The 15,110-nt window shown below is 41.2% G+C and overlaps 1 protein-coding gene across 4 annotated transcripts in view; it reads right to left on the bottom strand.

Moving 5' to 3' along the window:
• Window positions 1-1,376: 1,376 nt before the first annotated feature.
• Window positions 1,377-15,110, bottom strand: part of LOC139474419 (WASH complex subunit 2-like) — a 48,452-nt gene continuing 34,718 nt past the window's right edge. For 3 of the 4 annotated variants that reach the window (XM_071257435.1, XM_071257443.1, XM_071257451.1), the window contains exons 25-36: window positions 13,968-14,102; window positions 13,615-13,689; window positions 12,699-12,873; window positions 11,979-12,130; window positions 10,837-10,954; window positions 10,639-10,682; window positions 9,715-9,774; window positions 8,542-8,667; window positions 7,363-7,951; window positions 6,692-6,780; window positions 6,153-6,342; window positions 1,377-3,735 (exon numbers count right to left, since the gene is read on the bottom strand). In XM_071257435.1, the coding sequence (XP_071113536.1) occupies window positions 3,602-3,735; window positions 6,153-6,342; window positions 6,692-6,780; window positions 7,363-7,951; window positions 8,542-8,667; window positions 9,715-9,774; window positions 10,639-10,682; window positions 10,837-10,954; window positions 11,979-12,130; window positions 12,699-12,873; window positions 13,615-13,689; window positions 13,968-14,102 (1,887 nt within the window). In that variant the 3' untranslated portion in view covers window positions 1,377-3,601. The remainder of the gene's footprint in view (window positions 3,736-6,152; window positions 6,343-6,691; window positions 6,781-7,362; window positions 7,952-8,541; window positions 8,668-9,714; window positions 9,775-10,638; window positions 10,683-10,836; window positions 10,955-11,978; window positions 12,131-12,698; window positions 12,874-13,614; window positions 13,690-13,967; window positions 14,103-15,110) is intronic. The other variant, XM_071257460.1, reaches the window with a different exon arrangement.

Here is a 15,110-nt window from a genome sequence, read left to right as displayed (position 1 = left end):
ACATGTCTCTCGCTGGTTGGACAAACATACTCACACCAGATCATTTTGACATGCTATTCTTTCGGAATTTGGGTGTCAGTCGTGACATTAAAATGTGATACCACTTAAAGAATATCGCAAGGCTCATGAGGTATATTACGAGTATTACACTGGATTCGCCTGCAATGTTTTAATATAGGAAACATCTGCCAAGTATTAACGTCAATAACTGTTCATATTTCAAATGACAGTTATAATTATAGATCTCTGATATAATTTTGAATGTTTTCATTCGTTTTGACCCTGAAGTAATTTTTTAGCTGACTTTGAACTATGTGAGTCTTTCATGGTACGCTGTCTAATGAATCCACTATGAGGATGCTCTATTGTCTATATAGCTACGTCATTGCATGACTTTACCCTCCCACTTTTGTGTTGGATGGGCGTGTGTCGTGATATCTGAGGGACGTGTTTGTTACGGCAAAATTCTGAGACGCAAACATATTTGTTTCATAACATTCATTTGTATTGAGGAGAGGCAAGACCAAATGAAATTTAACGTCGCTTTCGGGTGTTGTTTCATCAACCCAGGGACTCTACTCGAAATCTTGGTATTTGTTTCCTAATCAGGATTTCTAGTGATTATGGAAAGGGTTTTGTTTCATCAACCCGGGGACTCTACTCGGAATTTCAAACTCTTTGATCCAGTTCCTCAAAATAACTGAGATTCCAACCATGTGGACCAACCTGTTGATGTTTTCTCCCACTGAATACTGCTGATGGGGATATGCACAAGGGGAACCACTACACAATGTGAAGCCATAGTAGTCTCTTACCAGGCATCTCTTGTTGCTGGTATACAGCTGCTACAGAGCTGAGTCTCCTGTGAAGCTGGACACAACTAGGCGCTCATTAACAGCCTGATCTAATAAACTATCCACATCTTTCATATTGCCGTAAACTACCTTTACAACGAACACACTGACTGACCAAGATAATGAACTTATCTTTTAGTCCCGACCATTTGTATATGCTGTATATATGCTTATAACGAACTATGGTTATTACGAACTAAAATTAGTGGTCCCGCTGAGTTCGTTATAACCGTGGTTTACTGTACTATAGTTAATCTGTCATGGCATGACAGATAAAGTATAGTCCTATGAAAGAATCGGGTGGTCGTTAACTTCTGTTGTGCACATTCATTACATGGATATCTTGGAGCTGATAGAGAGGTGGCCAGGTGAGTACCCTATTTTAAAGTCATTTGGTATGACGTGGTCAGGGACCAAACCACTGACTTTCCGCTCTCCGGGCAGATGTTTGATCCACCACACTACAGAGTCAGTCTGCTGCTTGAGATCAAACAATAACAAAGGGTATCATATAAAGGCATTTATTGCACTCAATGTCTCTTACAGATCAGATATACAGCATTAATTGTTCTGTTATGTATTTACCGGTCATAAGATTACCTTCCATAATAATCCTTCAAGACCAACAGTATTTGTGCACATCTTACTACTCAAATCAGTCTTGATGATAAATCTTGAATTCTGAGGTAAAATTCCACAGAGCCACATATTGTATATTTGCTCACAGGATTGGATGTGTGTATACAATTACTTATATATGTAACACTTATTTTACCATTTCAACTCCCAAACAATTATACAGTCTTTCCATGCAAGCTTCATTGCAAGCTTGAAGGTGTATTCGCTTGATACGAATCTACCTGATAATAGCACCACACAACTTGTTATAACTGAATACAACTATTCTTAACAAGTTTATTATGTTGAAACCACTATATGTTAAGCTTAAAACAAGACACCATCAATGCCAAACACAGAAAGTCTCCATATTTATCCTAATGATCTTTGTCCAAGTCACAGTGCAACTTTCTCCTGCCGAAACATGTCTCACAGCTATTCTGATCAGAGATGCATGTTGGTCAACAAACCTGTGCCCTGATGAACACACCTCCTGTCCCAGTGGATACACCTCCTGTCCCAGTGGACATATCTCCTGTCCCAGTGGATACACCTCCTGTCCCAGTGGACATATCTCCAGTCCAAATGGACATATCTCCTGTCCCAGTGGATACACCTCCTGTCCCAGTGGACATATCTCCTGTCCCAGTGGATACACCTCCTGTCCCAGTGGACATATCTCCTGTCCCAGTGGATACACCTCCTGTCCCAGTGGACATATCTCCAGTCCAAATGGACATATCTCCTGTCCCAGTGGATACACCTCCTGTCCCAGTGGACATATCTCCTGTCCCAGTGGATACACCTCCTGTCCCAGTAGGTGTATATCTTGTGTCCCAGTGGATACACCTCCAGTCCCAGTGGATACATTTCCTGTCCCAGTGGACATATCTCCTGTCCAAGTGGATACATCTCCTGTCCCAGTGGACATATCTCCTGCCCCAGTGGATACATCTCCTGTCCCAGTTGACATATCTCCTACCCCACAGGATACACTTCCTGTCCAAGTGCTTACATATCCTGTTCCAGTTGATATGATGTTCATGATATCAACCATTGGACTGTCTGGTCCACACTCAATTATTTACAGACTGTTGTCATGTCGGTGGAATACTGTTGAGTGTGGCATTAAACAAAAAACAACAAGGATACACTTCCTGCCCTGCTGTCTTTGGCCAATCATTTCCTCTAGTGTTTCAGAAGATGCATTCACCCCATCAAATGTTCATCTAGCAGATACACAACATGGAAACCATAACTAATGATTGGATTGTAAGAATTAGCAGTAACATGAAGCATAGACATCTGTAAATGACACCATTTACTGCCTGTCAGAAAGACTTAAACCTTCATCCACTCTGATCAATTTCACATGCATGATTTGATGGAAAACACAACAGAAACTAAATACATGTACATGTAACTCACAAGTCTTTGAATGGCCTTTCGAAGTGATACACATAATGAAGAAGAATTTATGTATGTCAACTTCTTTATTATGAGGAACACAACATTTCAAAGTGTAACAGGGTATGAAGAAGTAAGTATATACTACAAAAGGTTGAAGTCTTCATATAAAGTTGAGATACATAAATGCTCTTCCTTATGTAATTTAGTTCTTACAAAAATCTAAATCAAGATGACAGAAGTTCTTCCATCAACTACAAATGTTGTCAATTAATTTAGAAATAAGAAACACACTACAATCGACCAGCATGAAACTCATCTTCTGTAGAGATAGTTCAGTTGAAAAAAGTGCACCAGGTCACCTTGGCATTTTGGATATCAAAGGATATTCTGCTGACAAATGTGTATGGGCATTTATACTTCAATGCAGAGTATTTCAGTGTGCAGCATGGCCTTCATTGAGACTGGTAAGGGACAGAATAATCATGGTTCCTATAAACATTTAATACACATTAGCATTTCAACTGATCATTCTTTTTTAGGGGAAGGGGTCAGTCTCATAACAATGAAATATCTCTGTACATGTGTTTGTAAAATATTGTTTTAGCATTTTCTTCTTGTACTTTCCAGCCTGACCCGCATAAAAACAACCTAATCTGTACAAAATAATCTTACTATACAAATGATAACATAATATAACAATGTATCCTAAGTTGATGCCATCACTTGGCTCCCCCAAGGGGGTCTTCAAATATGTCAACATCATCAGCACTGGACTTTCCTGTATCTTTTGACTTTTTCTTGGTGTCCTTCTTGGACTTGGTCGACACTGGGGAAGAGTCTGCAAAGATGTCATCTGAAACAGGAAGGAGAGCAGTTGCCGAGAACTGATGTGTTATTAAGGACTAATGACTGATGGGTTATTGAAGACTGATAGGTTACTATGGGCTGACAGATACTGAGGATTGATAGGTTACCAAGGACTGATGGGTTACTGAAGACTGATGGGTTACTGAAGACTGATGGGTTACAGAGGTATCAGCTGTTACTGAAGACTGATGGGTTACTGAAGTATGATGGGTTAACAAGACTGATGGGTTACCAAAGACTGATGGTTTAACAAGGACTGATGGGTTACTGAAGACTGATGGGTTACCGAGGTATGAGCTGTTACTGAAGACTGATGGGTTACCAAGGACTGATGGGTTACTGAAGACTGATGGGTTACTGAAGACTGATGGGCTACTGAGGACTGATGGGTTACTGAAGACTGATGGGTTACCAAGGACTGATGGGTTACTGAAGACTGATGGGTTACCGAGGTATGAGCTGTTACTGAAGACTGATAGGTTACCAAGGACTGATGGGTTACTGAAGACTGATGGGTTACCAAGGACTGATGGGCTACTGAGGACTGATGGGTTACTGAAGACTGATGGGTTACCGAGGTATGAGCTGTTACTGAAGACTGATGGGTTACCAAGGACTGATGGGTTACTGAAGACTGATGGGTTACTGAAGACTGATGGGCTACTGAAGACTGATGGGTTACTGAAGACTGATCGGTTACCAAGGACTGATGGGTTCCCGAAGACTGATGGGTTACCAAGGACTGTTGGGTTACTGAAGACTGATGGGTTACCGAGGTATGAGCTGTTACTGAAGACTGATGGGTTACCAAGGATTGATGGGTTACTGAAGACTGATGGGTTACTGAAGACTGATGGGTTACCAAAGACTGATGGGTTACAGAGGTATCAGCTGTTACTGAAGACTGATGGGTTACTGAAGTATGATGGGTTAACAAGACTGATGGGTTACCAAAGACTGATGGGTTACAGAGGTATGAGCTGTTAATGAAGACTGATAGGTTACCGAGGTATGAGCTGTTACTGAAGACTGATGGGTTACCGAGGTATGAGCTGTTACTGAAGACTGATTGGGTTACCAAGGACTGATGGGTTACTGAAGACTGATGGGCTACTGAGGACTGATGGGTTACTGAAGACTGATGGGTTACGAAGGACTGATGGGTTACTGAAGACTGATGGGTTACTGAAGACTGATGGGTTACCAAGGACTGATGGGTTACTGAAGACTGATGGGTTACTGAGGACTGATGGGTTACTGAAGACTGATGGGTTACTGAAGACTAATGGGTTACTGAAGACTGATGGGTTACAGAGGTATGAGCTGTTACTGAAGACTGGTAGGTTACCGAGGTATGAGCTGTTACTGAAGACTGATGGGTTACCGAGGTATGAGCTGTTACTGAAGACTGATGGGTTACCAAGGACTGATGGGTTACTGAAGACTGATGGGTTACTGAAGACTGATGGGCTACTGAGGACTGATGGGTTACTGAAGACTGATGGGTTACCAAGGACTGATGGGTTACTGAAGACTGATGGGTTACTGAAGACTGATGGGTTACCAAGGACTGATGGGTTACTGAAGACTGATGGGTTACTGAAGACTGATGGGTTACTGAGGACTGATGGGTTACAGAAGACTGATGGGTTACTGAAGACTGATGGGTTACTGAAGACTGATGGGTTACTGAAGACTGATGGGTTACCAAGGACTGATGGGTTACTGAAGACTGATGGGTTACCAAGGACTGATGGGTTACTGAAGACTGATGGGTTACTGAAGACTGATGGGCTACTGAGGACTGATGGGTTACTGAAGACTGATGGGTTACCAAGGACTGATGGGTTACCGAGGTATGAGCTGTTACTGAAGACTGATGGGTTACCAAGGACTGATGGGTTACTGAAGACTGATGGGCTACTGAGGACTGATGGGTTACTGAAGACTGATGGGTTACCAAGGACTGATGGGTTACTGAAGACTGATGGGTTACCAAGGACTGATGGGTTACTGAAGACTGATGGGTTACTGAGGACTGATGGGTTACAGAAGACTGATGGGTTACTGAAGACTGATGGGTTACTGAAGACTGATGGGCTACTGAAGACTGATGGGTTACTGAAGACTGATCGGTTACCAAGGACTGATGGGTTCCCGAAGACTGATGGGTTACCAAGGACTGTTGGGTTACTGAAGACTGATGGGTTACCGAGGTATGAGCTGTTACTGAAGACAGATGGGTTACCAAGGACTGATGGGTTACTGAAGACTGATGGGCTACTGAGGACTGATAGGTTGGTAAAGATTGATGTGTTACGGAGGTATGAGCTATTATTGAGGAGTGTTTGGATACTGTTCAATGAGGACCGATGGGTTTCAGAGGACTGATATCCTTCTCACCTATATCATCCTTGAATATGCTCTTCTTCTCGGTCGTCTTCTTCTTCTTCTTGGGCTCCTTGGGCTTGGAGGCGGGAATGTCAGCAAAGATGTCGGTCTCATCCTTGAATAGGGCCTCGTCCTTCACACTGGCTTTTTTCGGCCTCCTCTTCTCTGCTGGTGCTGATGTGGCAAAGATGTCTTCCTCATTCTAGCATAACACACAAACACATTAGTTGTTAGGCAAATAACATTTGTTCTTTAGAATAATCCACATACCATCTCATGATTCAATCCATTAAACACACATGGGTAGAATGTACTTTTTCAACATCCATTTATTAAAGTATTCTAGGGATAAATTAAATGGAAAATTGGATACCAAGGGTAGAAAAGAGGTAAGACACCAGCAGGTCTACCAACAAACACAATTTCTAAATTTCCCTTAAAAACCTTTTGGTGTTTAAGCCACTGTGCAGAGAATGCCTGTCAGGTAATTATTTGTCAGTAGTTATTAAAGACAGTGGTCACTTGGAATATGTTGGCCAAGCTCCACTCACCCCCGGAGCCGGTTTCTGGGAGGGTTTCTTGGATGCTGAACTGTCTCCAAATATGTCATCACTGGGCCCAGCAGGAGGTTTCTTTGATTCTTAAAGGAGAAGATTAACCTCATGTCAAACAGTGTGTAGGTGAAGTAGTGAGTGAGTTGCAGTAAGATGCTTACCACTTTGGTGAAACCCATGGGTATGACACATCAGTGATCATGAAACAATCTGGGATTTGAAACTACACCCAACTTATCCTGACATGGTTGTTTGTTGTTTAACGTCACACTCAGCAATATTCCAGCTATATGACAGCAGCCTTTAAAATAACTGTCTGGACCAGAAAATCAAGTGATTGATATTAAGAACAGCGTTGATGACATGCAATCAACAAAGTCACCAAATCTGACACCTGATCCATTTGATCGCCTCTTACAACCACCATAGGTTTTCTGTGGACCTACTCCAACCCGGAATCCCCACAGGGTCCTGACATGGTTGACTGGATTAGGGACAAATCATGGCCCTAATGACGAATATAAGACGAGACAGAGTCATGAAATCTATACCCACATTTCTAAAAAGATAAATAAATCTGTGATTGAGAGTGATGAAACTTCCTAGATGTGCCCTATGCACAGCTAAGTGACAACAATCATTACATTAAACATGTGAACCTAATCTACCTTTTTTCTTGTTAATACTGGCATCAGCAAAGATGTCGTCGTCATCCACAACCTTGGCTTTCTTCTCTTCCTTCTTGCTACTACTATCAGTCTTGGATTCTTTATCTGCTAACTTAGATGTTGACGCGAACAAGTCTTCCTCATTATCAACTGGTGCCACCTTCTTTGCCTGTCCACTCGCTGATGAAGACTTGGAGGGAAACAGATCAGCAGCAGCTACAGGGTCCTTCTTCTCACTTTTCCCTGAAGACTCAAAGAGTCCATCTACAGAGTCTGATGGCTTTGTGCTACCACTCTTGGTAAATAGTCCATCACTAAACAAATCCTTATCACCAGATTTGTCCTCTGTTAACACTGGAGCTGATTTGGAGGAGTCTCCAAGAATGTCATCATTTCCAAATAAATCTGATCGAGTCTCAGTTTTTGGAGGGCTGGAATCCTTGCCATCAATTTGAGCAATGGGGTTGGGTTCTGTTGGGGATGTTGGTGACATAGTTGGGGAGAAGTCATCAAAAACACCTGAGAGGGCGGCAGAGTGCCGAGCCTTTCGACTCTGGGGCCTGCGTCTGGTGATAATCCTCACTCGGTCCTAAAGAAGAAGTTTGACACAGCTTAATTCATACAATCTAATAACACATTGTACCCATGTGGGGAAATGAACAAGGGCTTTCAGCATGACAAGCCAACGCTTTAACCATGAGGCTACCCCACCTCCCCTTGCACCATTTATAAATATGTCTAGTTGAAAAGATAATGCACCCAATACCGTTCATCAAATTTTAACATCCTCAGGGACTTATTTATCCTAAACCTAAAGAATAAAAACAGGTATTGAATCCTTAACCTATTTAAGGCAAAAAAAAGGATATCATATAAGTTAATACGACTGTCAATATTATGAACTGACACATTAAATCACAATGTCAAACTACCAATTTGGCTTCACATGAAGACTGATTTGTTTGTTGTTTCATGACACAGTCAGCAAAATTCCAACTTTATAACAGCTGCCTGTAAATAATAAAGTCTGGACCACAAAAACCAATGATTGATATTATGAGCAGAGCACCATGACGATCAGGCAAGTCACAGAGCCTGACCCTTTGATCCCATTTAGTTGCCTGTTATGGCATACAATTGTAAGCTGAGGACCGGTTCTATCCCCCAGGGTTCTATTACCTTTGAAGCACTAGGTAGCACTGTAGTCTCCGGTGGTTCGCTGAAGCCCACAGCTGGTTGATTCTCTGCTGCCCGAGGCGGCGCTGCCCCCGGAAGTAACGCAGCGGGGTTGATACCGAGACCTCCCTGCCATACCAAACATATACATGACACACACCTCATCTGTTATAGACATACAAAAACACAAAGAGCTATACAGATCATCTCATATATACACCCTGCATATATCATATCAATACATACTGCACACATCATTCAAAAATATAAACTTCATACAGAATTCATAAACACACCCAGAACATATATTCTGATAAATATATCCAGCAAATGTCATTCACAAATACACACTGCGCATACATCCTCTCTGTAATGCACCCTCCACATATCAATCATAAATATGAATATTACAATTGTATAATCACTGTGCCCTGTGTCTATTGAAGGAAATGAAAACAAACTACACCTTGTACATCATTCATTAATACACCCTTCACACTCACAAGATGTACAGCAGTTGGAAGAAAATTTAGCTATGACTTGTTTCTTTACCCCAATATGCATGGAAAAGGCTTCTATGGTGTGTATTGACCTGTGATGTGCTGTCAATAGTCAGAGTATTGATCAACCAGTCCATATAATCATCATTACTAATATTCAGTCATAAATATATGCATATGATCACAATGTCTCTATCCAACACAGTTAATGTAGGCAGGAATGGTATTTAAAGCAACACAGAACAGTTTCTTAGCTTACAGGCCTACCGAAGAAAATCAGCAGAGAGCAACCAAACTATGGAATCTGTATGAAATAGAAATGGCCACACAAGACACAATCCCCATAAAGTGTGCATCATAATGATTAAACTCTGCCACATTTCCATTGGAGACTGCAACGCACCGAGTGCATGCACACTCAGTTTGTTGCAATCTGCACAATCGCATGGTTTCATTGAAAATATGTCAGGTTTTAATCATTACGACACACTCTTTATTTGGATTGTGTCTTTCTTGTAAGTTGTGTGGCTATTTCTATTTAAAGTGTGTACAGATTCCATAATTTGCTTGCTTTCAGCTGGTTTTCTTGGTAGGCCTGGCTTAGAGTCCACTGAATCCTATATCAACTAAAGGTTGTACAGACCGGAACTAAAACTCACATCAAAGGAACACCTACCTGAAGTTTCCCTATTTTTCCAGGACGTTTTTTACCAGGAGCTGAACTAGAGGCTGCAGGCTACAGACAGAGGGACAAATGTGACACCAGATACTAAGCAAGGCTACCAAGCAGCCAACAGTATCAGCATGGCAATAGTCTAGCAGTGAACCACAAGCAGATGCCACAACACAGCATACAGAAAGTCATTCTAATTTACTGCAATATCTGAGTTAGACCACACTGATTGTCCTGATGCCTATTCCAGGTCCAGACAATAGTGCAATCTGTGAATCTCACAGTATCTCTGGGTAATTAATGTGATTATAAATTGTTGGAGAGATATGCACAATAAAATGTGAATCAAAGGGACGTTTAAATCGTTTGAATCAGACTTGCTCGGCTGCCAACTGGTCTGGGTCGAATCCTGCTTTCAGGTTCAGCTATTAAATATGGTTGATATGGTGCAAATTTGGTATAATTTTAAACATGAACACTAGGAAATAGATGTTTCAGATTTTAGTAAAAATCTTGTCATTAAATCATGAAGCTTCAAGTGACTGGTATGGGACAGTCTAAATGTATTTCTTAAAATGTCTGTAATAAGTTATCTCTTTGTATAAAATGTAACAAGAGTCCCTTTAATTTGTTGACTATATATGCAAAGCACTTCAAACACAACTTCTCCTCAAATTCCTATCACATCACTGCACATGCAAAACAAGCCTCAAGCTAAACATCAAATGACTTTCTTGTTATAAATTTAGTTTTTAAGCTAAAGCCTGATGCCAAAAAATTAATCAATAAATGTTGCTGCCAGTATTTTAGAGTCGACTCCCGTCTGAAAGCATGGAAAGCTGTCTAAATACTTTTTTTAAAGCAGCAACAGAAATAACTACAATTAAAACAAACTCAGCAGAAGCATGGAACATGACTGAAGCTCACCTGGTCGATGTCAGGAAGATCTGGAGGCAGTGGCACTTCGTTATCTGGAAGAAAGGGAGATAACTCACTTGGATTACTGAAGTAGTGAGCGCATTTTATCTTAATTTCTAAGACTGCCCTGAATGAATTTTAATTATTGGAGCAACTTAATTACTAAGTTCAACTTCTCTAGAACTTCTCTAGATGTCCTCCTCTTACCCTCAGAGATCTGCCTGGTCGGCATCATCTTCTTCTGACCAGACCAACCTCCTGGGTCCATCCCTCCGAACATGGACACCGCACCAGCCAGCTTAGGACGGGTGGGCTTGGGAGCCTCCTGGAAGGTCATTTATAACACTCTCAAGTTAGGTCGGAGAAACCACCGACAATCAATGGTAATTGGAATGTGGTAAACTGCACTCAGTCTAACCTGGCATCATTTTAACATTGTGTATATTGTCTCACTGCTACTGGTAGACACACTTCTCGACACAGAGCTGACACAGACCTATATTTCTAACTGATACCTTCTTTCCTGTTATAACTGATAACATCTCTCTTGTTATAAATGATAACATCTCTCTTGTTGAGACGCAGAAAACGTCTGAGACCTGCATCACTTCGGGCTTTCCTCCCACATTAAGCTGACACGCCGCAATATAACTGAAAAACTGTTAAAAGCGGCGTTAAACCAAACTCACTCACACTGATTTGTTAATCCAGACAGTTTGTAATCACCTGGAATGCTACCATCAGGATCTACAGTGTCTTACTGTATCTTCTTGTTACAGCTTGTTTTAATTATGAGCATATATTAAAGGATGGATATGGTGCTATAATAAATATTCACTCAAAATAAACACAATTCATACTTGCACCGAAAGCTAACATCCACTGGTGTTAACATTTGTTTTATCCTTTTCTTCATTAGGATTAAAAAAATAATAGTCTTGGCTCTCAGGCACAGCCCAAATCATCACAAAGTCTTCCACAAATTTCGTTTTTATTTCAATTTTCAAAATAATGAAAAAATCCTAATACTTAAAAACAATGTGATCCAATATTGCACACAGTTACTTCCCTTTACATGCGCACTGCTACACTGCGCATCTTGAGTTATGGTCATGGCAGCAATAGGAATCTATGCTTGTCTATGTAGAGAGGTCATTTCCTAGGTTGATGGTACACAACTGTTTATTTGGTTACATACTAGTTTCAACAAGCAAAACACACACACAAAAAAAGCAACAGCCCGCCCATACTATATTTTCAAAAGTCATTGCCTGGGAACCAATTCTTCCTTTTTTTTAAGCCTTAGTAGCTCTTTTCTTTATTTTTCTACATTTATAGCAACTACAGACCTGCTGGGCCTTTGAATCCTCTTCTGACTTGTCCTCATCTTGAGATGCTGCTGGCTTGGGTGCTGCAGCAGGAGGCTTGGGCTTCGGGGCAACCACAGTGAAGATGTCAGCTCCACCTTTGCCATCATCGGCATCGCCAAACAGGGGGTCAGCTGCAACAGTGTTGGAAAGAACGTGATGGTAAGGGTCCGACCATATGATATCAAGGGGGATGGGGCCTGGGGTTTTATAAAAACATACTAAATTGTCCCCAAAAATGCTTGAAAAGATTTAAACAATAGATGGTTTTGGAGCTGCAGCTGAAAAAATATCTAGTTTCCATACAAAATCCCACCTCACCTCTATAACAAACTGTCAGTCCCAGATATCAATTGCAACATGTTATCCCATGTGGTGGGTACACATTTAGGGGAAAAACACATGTTTTGTGATTTCAGAGTGTTATTGAGGATTCCATGCCCAAAAATATCATTCTGCAGAATATCAATGGCACGCAAACCCATTCATTTTATTACAGTCAGGTTTTGAATACACAGGATTACACCCTGTGTAAGATATACATCCTTATTGCAATCTTTTAGGAATAGTGATACCGAGGCAAGGTCATTGCCACATTGCATGGTAACTGTACTATCAACAGACAAATATCAACAATAATAATTACACAGAGGGTGCTATGTCAAATTTCTTAAACACATTTTTGCACATAATTCTGAATACCTTTTTTCTTCTCCTCTGGTTTCTTTTCTTGCTCTGCTGGTTTGTCTTCTTCCTCTTCCACAGGTTTCTTCTTCTTCTTGAGCAGAGCTGAAGGGTCCATTCCTCCAAACATGGACACTGCCCCTGCTGGTTTCCTGGGCTTGGTGACGGCTGGGGGTGCTGCTGGCTTGGCCTCCTGGGTCATGCAAACTTCAATTATTTTTCATGCATAACTTGTAGTCAAATTTCAAGTTATTATTCATCTAGAACACAAAATCTGTCAGTGAATTTCATCAATATAAGGCTAAAAAAATTAATAGTCTTGGTTCTCAGACACCAACCGCATCATCATAAAGTCTTCTGGTTGTTTCGTTTTTATTTTCATTTAAAAAAAAATATCATCCAAATCTCTAAATATTCTGCGTCTCGAACATACCACCTGCCTGCAGTTAAATGCTACAATACTTAAGAACAAAAACATGATTTCCCCGAAATTATTGTAAACAAAATTTGGTTACACACTAGATTGAACAAGCAAAAAATAATGTTACCATCGCATGCCTGCCCGCTCAATAATTTCAAAAGCCATTGCCAGAGAACCAATTCCATTATTTTTTTAAGCCTTACTGGCACTGCCATCTATGTAACTTTTTTGGTGTTGGCGAACATATGGCTGTCGTATTGAGTGATGCTTTAGTTTTGACACATTTCATTCCTATAAAAGGGACTGCATACAAGCAATGACAAGTTTGTAGTCCCTCTCCCAAATCATTATGTCAGCACCTGCTTACAGACAGATCAATGATTTAATATATTGTTCCTATCTCTAAGAGAAACATTTCTTCACAGTTTACCGAGTTACCAAAATCTGGCACCCCACCCACAAGCCTGTGTAGAGCCTGGGCACCTTGTCCCTTTGCCCTGGTGTACAACCCACCTCCTCAGCAGCTGGTGGTCCGGCATCAGATGACTCTGTTGTAGTGGCCCCAGCTACCTCCACCTTCTCCTTGGGCTGGGGGAAACACAGGAGAGTTAGAGCAGGTTCCTGCCTTGTCTATCATACCATCTTACAATTGTTGTACCCTGTTGGCATGGATTTTGCTCATAATATCAACCACTGGTTTGTCTGGTTGAAACATGATTCTCAACAGTCTACCGTGATATAGGTGGACTATTTCTGACTGCAGTGTTAAACATCTATCTATGTGAATGAGGGTATACAGTATCACAAATTTACATTCAATGACGATTGATCCTTGCCATGTCCATACTTTTGCAATGTAAACATACCTTGTCTTTCTTTGTGTCAAATAAGCCATCATCATCATCATCAAACAGGTCTGTGGAGCTAGACTTGGTTGTGGCCCCTCCAACCTTCACTGATGGCTTAGCAGAAGGGGCTGCTGTAGCTGGTTCAGCTTTAGACTGCAACACATCACCCAAAGCAGCTATTATATGCAATGCTGTTCAGTTATTATATCATAGTTTTGCCTCCCTGCCCGCATTCACAGAAAAGTTGGATAACTGGATGACTGCGTGGATCCACAGTGTTTAATTATACACACTGTCAACAATTTCATTCTAATGAAGCTTTTGTGTACACATGGAAACAATACTTGGTGGAATACTAACTTCCAAAGGTGTTTTAAAGGGGACTGCATGTATAGCTGCTCAGGATATGCTGAGTTACTCTCTGAGCCTCCAAATGATCCCTGTTTACCGAGGCAATCAGACCCAGTGCCTGCTTAGTGATACTTGCAGATCCTTCCTGAGGTCCCTGTTTACTGAACTGATCCAACCCTCTGCTCATTGACACTCACGGAGCCTCTCAGAGGTCTCTTACTGAATTGATCCAACCCAGTGCCTGCTAATTGTTACTCACTGAGCCTCCCAGTCTCTAACTGATTAGATTTAACCCTGTGCCTGTTAATTGTTACTCACGGAGCCTCCAAGTCTCTAACTGATTAGATTTAACCCAGTGCCTGTTAATTGTTACTCACGGAGCCTCCCAGTCTCTAACTGATTAGATTTAACCCAGTCCTGTTAATTGTTACTATCGGAGCCTCCCAGTCTCTAAATGATTAGATTTAACCCAGTGCCTGTTAATTGTTACTCACCAAGCCTCCCAGTCTCTAACTGATTAGATTTAACCCAGTGCCTGTTTATTGTTACTCAATGAGCCTCCCAGTCTCTAACTGATTGGATTTAACCCAGTGACTGTTAATTGTAACTCACCGAGCCTCCCAGTCTCTAACAGATTAGATTTAACCCAGTGCCTGTTAATTGTTACTCACAGAGCCTCCCAGTCTCTAACTGATTAGATTTAACCAAGTGACTGTTAATTGTTACTCACGGAGCCTCCCAGTCTCTAACTGATTAGGTTTAACCCTGTGCCTGTTAATTGTTACTCACGGAGCCTCCCAGTCTCTAACT

This window comes from Haliotis cracherodii, unplaced genomic scaffold (genome assembly GCF_022045235.1).
Source record: "Haliotis cracherodii isolate W230 unplaced genomic scaffold, xgHalCrac1.p SCAF_1, whole genome shotgun sequence".
Lineage (NCBI taxonomy): Eukaryota > Metazoa > Mollusca > Gastropoda > Lepetellida > Haliotidae > Haliotis > Haliotis cracherodii.
This window is presented reverse-complemented; position numbering and strand designations above follow the sequence as displayed.